Here is a 10,625-nt window from a genome sequence, read left to right on the forward strand (position 1 = left end):
ACTGTAAGCTACGAAACAGATGAACATAAGGGAAAGGAAGCAAACATAGTATAAAAACAGGGAAGGAGATAAAACATAAGAGACTCTTATATAAAGAGACGAAACAGAGGTGCTAGAGGAGTTATGGGAGGGGGGATGGGCTAAAAGGGTGAGGGGCATTAAGGAATCTACTCCAGAAATCATTGTTGCACTATATGCTAACGAACTTGGATGTCAATTAAAAAACAAATAAATTATTAAAAGAAAAGAAAAGAAAGAAAAAGAAATGTCTGTCAACAGGGTAAACAAAATGTGGTATACCCATACATGTCACTCATCAATTTTAAAACATGAACTACCGACATACACAACAATGTGAATGAATCTCAAAAGCATGATGCTGGGAAAAAGAGTATGTCCAAATATAGACTATGTTATTGCATTCATAGACAATTCCAGGAAGCACTATATAATTCTATTTATATACAATTCTGGGAAATTCTCTCTCTATATAGTATTTACATGCTGTACATGGAATATATATATGTCACCATAGTGATAAAATGACAGTCAGGGTTTGCCTGGGGCTGGGAGGGAAATGGACTGGAAATAGGAATCTTTTGGGATCATACATGTGTTTCAAATCTAGATTGTGATTAAGAAACTTTTTTTTAAACATTTTTATTTATTTTTGAGAGACAGAGCACGAGCGGAGAAGGGGAGAGAGAGAGGGAGACACAGAATCCGAAGCAGGATCCAGGCTCTGAGCAATAAGCACAGAGCCACATGCGAGGCATGAACTCACAAACTGAGATCGTGAACTGACCCGACGTCAGACGCTCAACCGACTGACCCACCCAGGTGCCCCTTGGTTGTGTTTAAAGTTTCATCTGGTTAAAATTGTTTTTTATAATTTTATGAATAATACACTTTATTTTATTTTTTCATTCAAACATCATTTAAAATTTACTTATTTATGTATTTATTTAAGATAATTTATTGTCAGAGTAGCTAACATACAGCATATACAGTGTGCTCTTGGATTTGGGGGTAGCTTCCCATGATTCACAGCTTATATACAATACCCAGTGTTCATCCCAACAAGTTTCCTCCTCAATGTCCATCACCCATTTTCCCCTGTTCCCCACTCCCCCACCCTTAGTTTGTTCTCTGTATTGAAGAACTCTTCTGGTTTGCCTCGCTCCCTCTCTGAAACTTTTTCCCCCCTTCCCTTCCCCCATGGTCTTCTGTTAAGTTTCTCAAGTTTCACATATGAGTGAAAACATATGATATCTGTCTTTCTGACTTTACTTATTTCACTCAGCATAATACCCCCCAGTTCCATGCACGTTGCTGTAAATGGCAGGATTTCATTCTTTCTCATTGCCAAGTAGTATTCTGTGGTATATATAAACCACATCTTCTTTATCCATTCTTAAGATGATGGACATGTGGGCTCTTTCCATCCTTTGGCTATTGTTGAAAGCACTGCTATGAACATTGAGGTGCATGTGCCCCTATGCATCAGTCCTCCTATATCCCTTGGGTGAATTCCTAGGAGTGCTATTGCTGGGTCATTGGTAGTTCTCTTTTTAATTCTTGAATTGTGCACTTGAATTAGATGTAGATGGTCATATGTAAAATTTTACCTCAATTCTATTGATAAAAAATGAGCAGAGCCAACCCTCTTTTCTGCTACACACACTCCATTTGGGAATGACAGCACTCATGGCCACATCTCCAGCAGCCGGGGGTTCAGAGAGTGGCCCAGGTCCCTGCAGCAGGAGGGGGAGCGCATGGAACAGCTAGTGAGAATATGCTGTGTCAAGGTTCTGCCAGAGGAAGCCCAAGGGCCCCTGGGAACCCAGAGGACGAGCGTCAGAATCCCACCGAGGGGGTAGGGTGCTCCTTCTGAGGAGCTGAGGGAGTCCTGAAGGATAAGCAGGAGGTGGCCAGGTGATGGAAGGGCCAGGCGTGCAAATTGGCAGGTGACTGGGCACAAGCAGAGGGACAGAGCAGGAGTCTCCCGGGGGATGTGGAGGAAGCTACCAGCCTTTCAGGGTTGCTGGAGCACAAGGGTGAGGGAGGGGCAGGGACGGAATGAACAGGGAGAGGCCATGGCTGGGAGCCCCCTCCCCCTCCTGCACTGTGCACACGTGAGTGCCCCATTGGTTTCTAAGCTCCAGAGAGGATAGGACCTTGTCTGATTTCTATGTCCCCTGAACCTTGCAAGTGCCAGGCACACAGAAGGGGAGGGTATCAGTGAGTATTCACCAATGACTGATGGAATGAATGAATGAACGAACGAATGAACAAATGAATGAATGGCAGATGGGGGACGCTTGCCTTTCAGATCCACGTCTTGAGCCACATAGAAACGTCCTACCAGGGGCACCTGGGTGGCTCAGTTGGTTGAGGATCCAACTTAGGCTCAGGCCATGGCTTCATGATTTGAGGGGCCTATATATGTGAACGCAACAGAGTCCCGCTGGGCCAGCCCACATTTACTGAAGCAGCTTATAGACCACAAGACTGGGAGAACCACACGGATCTGAAATACTCACACCTGGCCCTGCTCCCTGTCCTATTCTGCTCGGAAGTCACGGGTCAGGACCTAATCAGATGTTCATGAAGCTGGGTGAGCTCCTCCAACTTGCTCTCCAACAACTGGGCCTGCATCCTCAGCTCTTCAGCTGGCTTTGTTGCCCCGTCATACACGTGCTTTAACTCTTTGAGAAGGTTGGTCACTTCCATCACAAGCAAGAGAGCCGCACCCATCCACTCGCCTTCATTGGCCAGTGCCACAGCAACGAATGGAAAAGCTTTCTGCACCTTCTTGCCACTCCAAGCTGAAACTCTTCCAGTTGTCATGAGGCGCTTGGCAGGGGCCGCTAAGCGACGATTGGCTTTGGCCAGCCAGATGGCACGAACATTCTTTCCAATGTTTTTCAGGACTTTAGCCCAGTGTTTTAAGGAATTACTGCGGGGTGTATTCTCATACAAACACTTTGCAACTACCTCCCTGTTGTCACTGCCAGTTGATGTCAGGTGACTGGCTTTAGCTCTCAGGGACGATGTTTTTTTGTGCTCCACAATGTTGCTGGACACTCTGGTGACAGCGGATACTGCTCCCAGCACCATCCCAGTTGCCCAGAGTGGCAGACTGACCCCTGCTGTCACAGGGGCCAGACCCAGGCCCAGCACTGTCATGACACCGGACATGGCTCCAATGGAGCGGGCCACGATGTTGGTGATGGTGCACTTCCTGTGTACCTTGTCAGCCTTGTCCACAAGCTCCCAGAGCTTTCGTATTTGCCCCTCAAGCTCCTCTTTCAAGTGGGGAAACTCATTCAAAAAGTGCTCCCTCTCCAGGGGGTCACTCTGGAGCCTGTTCATGTCCTCCATATACAGGCCTTCTTCTAGCTTTCTCAGATATTCATAGAGCACCTCTGCCTCCTCCCTGCAACAGTGAAGGTCAAGTGATTAAGGAAAGCTTATCTGTCACATGGGTTTGAACTGTTCTCTCCTACATGAACCACACGACTTTTACTATAAATCAAATGGACAAGAATTGGACAGAGGCAAAGACTGTTTCTTGCAATGTTATACACATTCTGTACCTTGATCGTGCTCTGTGATACATATTCTGTCAGGGAATAAATAAGTAGTCATCATAAGATGCCCTTAAGTGGCAGCAGTTTGGTTGAAGTGTCTTTATGTATTTATTTTGGGGAGCAAGGGAGTAGGAGAAGCAGAAAGAGAGGGAGAGGAAGAATCAAAAGAAGGCTCTGTGCTGTTGAGATCATGACCTGAGCCTAAATCAAGAGTCAGATGCTTACCTGACTGAGCCGTCGAGGTGCCCCAAGTGGCAGGTATTCAATAAAGAGGGCTTCTCACTCAAGGGCAGCTCAACACTATGGGTACCACAGTGTTTGTAGATGAACAAAGGGAAGTGGGGCTAGAACAGAAAAACCTTCCTTCCAAGAATCTTAGTGTGTAGGGAATGATTAACCTTACCCTCAGAGAGGTCTACCCTTTGCCCTTGGCTCCTGGGAAGCGATCTCTAGGCCCCTGCCTACAATGGGAAGGGTCGGAGAATCATAGGATTGTCTTCCTTTGCCTGGGCCTTTGGCCTGACATCACCTGACAACACGATGTATGATGGGGGCTTTGGGTCATGTGCTATCGGTTCTGACCTACGGAGGGACTAGAAACTAAAGGCATGAGTGTGACCTCAAGGAGGGGCTGGAGACGACACATGGGTCAGCCATGCAGAACACGTCACTGGGCCCCAATAGAACTCTATACACCAAGGCTGGGGTTGATAAGGACTCTTTCCTTGACCAAACTTTAGGCAGGCTCTTCTAGGCCCTCTCCCTGACCAGGTGCAGTCCATGTGTACCTTGTCGACCTTGGCTTTCTGTGTTCTGTCCATGACAGCGTGTAGTGCCCAGACTTAGCATGAACCCTGTTAGGTTAGTTTAATGAGAGTCTTCCCACTCTTCATATCTGATCACCGTTGATATCTGATCAAATCCCACCTTTGATGTTGAAGTTCTTTTTTTTATTCTTTTTTTCAAGTTTGTTTCTTTATTTTGAGAGAGAGGGAGAGAGCAAAAGCAGGAAGCAGGGGACAGAGAGGAACAAAGAGCGGAAGAGAGAGAAAATCCTAAAAAGGCTCCTTGCTGTCAGTGCAGAGCCCAACACAGGACTCATCTCACCAACCAGGAGATCAGGACCTGAGCTGAAATCAAGGTGGACGCTTAACTGACTGAACCTCCCAGGTGCCCCTGATTTGGAAGTTCTTGACCTGCCTTCAGCATCAACCCTGTTGGGTCCATTTAGCAAGAATCCTCCACCTCTTCTCTTTGTGCTTACCCTTCACCTGCCCACGTCCCACTATTTGGTGTAATTCTCCAGCTGTCTTCACCATATCCAGAGTAGAGCCTGATCTGTCTCCTATGACCATAGCTCTGAATTAAGTCTTCTTTACCATTTTAATAAACCTCAGAGTCATTTTCTTTCCCAGTGTGAGCTTCCCTGGTGGGCAATGTTCCACATGCACTGTCACAGACTGCATACAGGACAACAATGCATCCAATGGACGACAGGGGCTTTGCATTCGAAACCCTCCCAGACTCTGCCCCATGTGTCTCTCTTCTTGGTTGATGGCCACCTGCATCCTTCCCTGGAAGACAGTGGGACTGAGTGTGACAGCTCTCAGTGAGCTCTGGGTGTCTTTTCAGGATATCACCCAATCTCAGGGTGGTTTGAGGATCACCCACCAATTTGTAGTTGGTGCCAAAAGTCAGGGCCGTTGTAGGGATTGTGCGCTCAGACTTTACAGCTTGGCTAACTCTGAGTACTTCATATTTAAAAACATGAGAAGGGACCTTAGTGATTATTTTGCACTTCCTCTCTCCCCCAGGTCTGATGTCCTCTAATGTGGCCCAGCCACTTCCCCAACGGACGGAGAACCAGGACATCTGCTACCCTGGTTCCCCCCAGACTGTCCAGTTCACATCGCTGACTCCCAATCCAGCACCAGCACCCCCAGCCTCTCAGGTGTCACCAGCCTAAGTGACAGCTGGTGACAGCTTCATATGCGTGCACACCAATGCCATCGTCACTTGTAGGAAATTGCCTAAAGAGACAAGAGACTTTGAGAGCCATCTACAGGAATCCCGAAGCCTGAAAAGACCTGCATTTGGACAAGCTGCTGGATGAATTACTTTCCTCTTTGGTGGGGACTCGTGCATCTCCCCAGAATCCCTCAAAGAATAGAGAATTGGCAGCTACCCCCTGTGGTGCCAGGACTTCTCACAGAGCCACACTGCCTCCCACTGGTCTGGGGCTGCTCTATGTAGAAGAGGACAGGGCCGCCTGGGTGGCTGAGTCGGCTAAGCTTCCAACTTTGGCTAGGGCACGATCTCATGCTTGGTGAGATTGAACCCCACATCTGGCTCTGTGCTGACAGCTCAGAGCCTGGGGCCTGGTTCACATTTTGTGTCTCCCCCTCTCTCTACCCCTCCCGCATTCATGCTCTGTGTGTCTGTCTCTCAAAAATAAACACCATTTAAAAATATGTATAAGACAAGGAAAGGCTTCCAGGTGGTGGCCAAGACCACCCAGCTCCCAGGCAAGGTATGGAGGACACAACGCCTCCTCCCCTCCATAGGCCTGCATGCCTGGTGGTGAGGATATTAAAGAAGGGAGAGAACAAATATCCCCTCTCTCTCTCCCAAGACCTCGCGTTTTGTGGCAAGGCCTTCACTCTGTCCTAGCCCCGCTTCCAAGCTAACCTAGTCCCCCAACCTAGCCCTCCCCTTGCCCATCCTGTCCCCAGCTCTGGCCCTGGCCCAAGCCTCTTGGGCCTTTGGAAGAGATGATTGCCCTTGGGTCCTCACCTTTGAACTTACAATTCATGCTAAGTCTTTTGCCACAATCTTATCAGGCTGAATTACTGTTTCCATTGAACAAATGGCTAATCTGAGACTTGGAGATATACACACCCAGAGACTCAGGGCTGGACAGAGATAGGGTCTGGAACCAACCCAGCTTGGTCCAACTCCACTATTGTCTCTCCACCTTGTGGGCCAGCAAGTATCCTGCAGTATTCCTACAACTTAGATGTGGAGGGAAAGCTCCAGTCCAATGCCCAGGGGCACAGACTGGTACATCAGCCTTCTGACTTGTCCCTCATTTCCAGGAAGAAGACCCTTGGCCCCTGTCTGTTTGTGGCAATCTTCTAAAAAGTTATATAGAGGCACCTGGGTGGCACAGTCAGTTGAGGGTCCAACTCTTGATCAGCGCAGGCCATGATCTCATGGTTCATGACTTCAAGCCCTGATTCGGGCTCTGTGCTGACTGTGTGGAACCTGCTTGGGATTCTCTCTCTCCCCTCCCTCTCTGTCTCTTTCTCTCTATCTCTGACCTTTCCCCAGTCATGCTGTCTCTGTCTCTCTCTCAAAATAAATACACTTAAAAAAATAAAAAGTTAACAATAATTGAGCACCTAGTATGTGTCAGTCACAATGCTAAGCACTTTACATACATGATCTTAGTTTCTTCCCAATAAAATGGAACAGATGAAGAAACCAAGGCAGAGATAGGTGTGCTTTAGATCAAGGCCCAAGGTCACATCACCTGCCCTCTGCAGGTGTCATCTCTTCTCAAGCCGAGGCCACTCCCTGCCAGCGGATGTCATGGAAGACATGTTTGTCAAATATTGTGGAGAAAAAGCATACTCAACCCCAGCCCCAGGACACTGCCACGCAGAGATCTGGGGGACCTCCCTGGGGCATCCACAGGGCTTACCAGGGCAACTTGGCCTTAGCCATGAAGTACTCCCAGGCTTTCTGGTCATTCAACAGGAGATGCAATATATCCCACCTCACGGAGTCCCTGAAATACTCAATGGTGTCCCGGATAAAGCTTGTGCTCCCTAGGTGGAAAAGAAAAAGTAAAAGGTTGTTTTGTTTTTTCTTTTTCCTGCTTCACTAAGGGAGGAATGAAACTGGGTTTTGCTGGAGGGAACCCACAACACTCTGTGTATTTATTGAGAGCAGGCCTAGGTGGGGCAGTATTGAGATGCATGGACTCAGGCCTTGAGCAGCTTTTATACCTGATAAGCAGGTGCTTACTATGGAGATACAGGCAGGTGACATAACACAGCCGCTGGCCGGGGGCTGCTGGAGGAGGGAGGATTCTCCCTGGAGCTAACAGGGTCCATGTAGAGGGGACAGCAAAGAAACCTCGGGAAGGCATAGTGTGTAGCATGCTCCGGCGCAAACAACACACACATGTGATATTTGATCCTCACAACAACATAAGGGAATATTCTAATTTACATGTGAGAGTAGCAAGTCACCCAGCTTACAGGTCGAGGTGGCCACAGCCATGCTGGGGTCTAGTTCAGTGGCCCATAGGCCACAGGGAGAGAGCTAAAGGGCATGTCCTCCGTTGGTAAACCTGCACAGTCGTCCTGAGCCATGTAGGAGTTTGGACAGGGCAAGAAGGTGGGAGAATCCTCCAAGGCAACTGGTCTTCCTCCCACCAAGGTCTTACCTTAGGACCCCTTCCTCATCTCCTTTCCCCTCTGCTGCCCCCACTTCCCTGTGGGCTGTCCTGGCCTCACTTCTGGGTCATTTGATGGGTGGCAGGGGGAGGGAGGAAGTGAGCATCTCAGCCATGAGCCTGAGAAGAGGTCAGGAGGGAGGGGCCCCTACAGACCCCTGGGGTGGGGCACTCCCCTTTGTCCCCCTTGAAGGCTCGAGGACACTCATCAGTCCCCTTCGAGGGTCTGATTATCTGTAGGTTAACTCAGCTGGAGGCCCTCTGCCAATCCCAGGAATCCTCTGGAGTTGATACCTGTCACTCCTTGGATCATGGTGTCAGCAGTGGGATCTCAGCGTTTTCCCAACAGCCTGCGTCTGCGTTCCAGTTGGAAGGAGTGTTACTTCAGCCTTGGGAAAGACAGAACAAATTGTGGGGTCAAATGTGAGCCAGCTGTGGCCATGGGGAGTGGCAAGGGGCCAGGTCTCAGGTGGTTCCCTCTGGGAAGACCACCCATGCCAACAGGGATGTAACCTGATCTGTCTGTCTGTCTCCTGGCCTCTGTTGGCTGCTCCTTGGGGAAGGGTACCCTCCTCAGTGCAGCTCACTGCCAACCCAGGTCAGAGTCCTGCTGTCCTTCAGGGGCACAAGGAGAGGGTTATCAGACCAGGAGACTGCTATCTGAGAAGTTATAAAAGCAATGAAACCAAACACAGAAGATAAAATGGGAAGAAATGTAGGGGGAATTACTTGAGGTCGGCACCTCTGTGTTTCTGAATTGATAGTAGCTAATGTTGATCAAGCATGTGTGAGGGGCAGGGCTCCTTACGTGTCTCCTCCCTGAGTATTCAAACACTCTCTATGAGTTGGGAGCTCTTGGGGCTCCTATTTACTTTGTTTTAAGGTTTCTTTCCTTATTGAGAGAGAGAAAGCACAAGTTGGAGAGGGACAGAGAGAGTGACAGAGAGAGTGACAGAGAGAGAGAGAGAGAGCACAAGAATCCCAAGCAAACCCTGCACCACCAGCACAGAGCCCGATCCGTGAGATCATATCCTGAGCAGAAGTCAGATACTTAAGGGACTGAGTCTTGTGACTCCCAGAAAAGCAGGATGCTTGGGTGGCTCAGTCAGTGAAGTCCAATTCTTGATTTGGGCTCAGGTCATAATCTCAGGGTTCATGAGTTCAAGGCACTCTTCAGCCTCAGTGCTGTCAGTGTGGAGCCTGCTTAGGATTCTCTCTCTTTCCTCTCTTACTGCCCCTCTCCTGTTCAATCTCTTTGTCTCTAAATAATTTAAAAAAATAAGTAAAGTGGAAAAAAAAATCACAAAGTTTAGCTTTTCACCTGAACTTGGGCTAGCTCAAGTTTTCACAATGGTGCTAAAGTCAGGACTTGAACCCTAGCGTTTCTGAACCAAACCCCATGCTTGTGATGACTGCGCTTTACTCCCTTTAACATATGAAAGCATTACACGGGACAGCCAGGTGGCTTAGTAGGTTAAGCTTCCGACTTCACCCCAGGTCATGGTCTCACAGTTGATGAGATCTGCTGACAACATGGAGCCTACGTTGGATTCTGTGTCTCCCTCACTCTCTGCCTCTCCCTGGCTCACACGTGCATTCTCTCTCTCAAAAATAAATAATATATATTTTTAAAATGGGATCATACCATGGGTAAAGAAGAATACTTCACGTGAACTCTATCCTTCAACAGATATATTTTCTAGCAATACGTCATCCCCTTACATGGGTATCTGTGGCTGTTTTTTCACTCAAAGGTAGCAAGACTTCTTGGAGGGAAGCTGAATTCCTGAGTTGCATGATTCTTCAATATCCACTGCTTGAGGGGCAAGGATATTTTCAGGGATGTTAAAAGCAGTGCAAACAGGGCACCCATGGGGAGATCCCAACAAATAATGCTTATTATGATCATGGTTAATTTGGTGAGGCTGAGTCAGTGAAAAGCCATGAGTTCTTAATAATATTCAAATGAGGGCAGATGAGACAAAATATACCAAAAGAGGTAGATATAAAGGCGAAAAAAGGTAGTTAGAATGCAAAGAGGAGTTAGTGGAGTGGGGAATGTTTGTTAATTAATCTTAATAAGAAGGGGAGTCTTAATATATATGCACATTTTGGGGGCACCTGGGTGGCTCAGTTGGTTGAGCAGCTGACTTTGGCTCAGGAAGGAGAGGTCGAGAGTGTCTGCCTGGCTCAGTCAGTTAAGCATCCAACTCTTGACCTCTGCTCAGGTCATGATCATCAGTCTCGTGGTTCATGAATCATGAATCTCACTGATAGTGTGGAGCCCACTTAGGATTCTCTCTCTTTCTCGCTCCTCTCTGCCCCTCCCCCATTCATGCTTTCTCTCAAAATAAATAAACTTTAAAATATATATGTGTGTTTGTGCTGATATATGTATCGGCATTTTTTCCCATCTATTTATGCTATGACTGTTTATAAGGGATTGAGAAAGAAAACTAAAAGGGGCCCAGCCCCTGGCAGGCCAGCCCGGCACTCACTCTTCTCCTGGAGGGCATGAATAATCTCCCAGAGTACCACCCTCAGACCATGACAAAGGGAGACACAGCAAG

The 10,625-nt window shown here is 47.9% G+C and overlaps 1 protein-coding gene across 1 annotated transcript; it reads right to left on the reverse strand.

Annotated features, from left to right (window-relative positions):
• Positions 1-2,586: 2,586 nt before the first annotated feature.
• LOC144229884 (apolipoprotein L2-like) lies at positions 2,587-7,880 on the reverse strand. The gene is made up of 3 exons (XM_077761968.1): positions 7,859-7,880; positions 7,297-7,423; positions 2,587-3,439 (listed from the first exon to the last, which is right to left on the reverse strand). Exons 1-3 carry the CDS (start codon positions 7,878-7,880, stop codon positions 2,587-2,589), a joined length of 1,002 nt encoding a protein of 333 aa, XP_077618094.1.
• Between the last annotated feature and the right edge of the window lie 2,745 nt (positions 7,881-10,625).

Source organism: Crocuta crocuta, unplaced genomic scaffold, assembly GCF_008692635.1.
Source record: "Crocuta crocuta isolate KB4526 unplaced genomic scaffold, BGI_CrCroc_1.0 scaffold193, whole genome shotgun sequence".
NCBI classification, from domain to species: domain Eukaryota; kingdom Metazoa; phylum Chordata; class Mammalia; order Carnivora; family Hyaenidae; genus Crocuta; species Crocuta crocuta.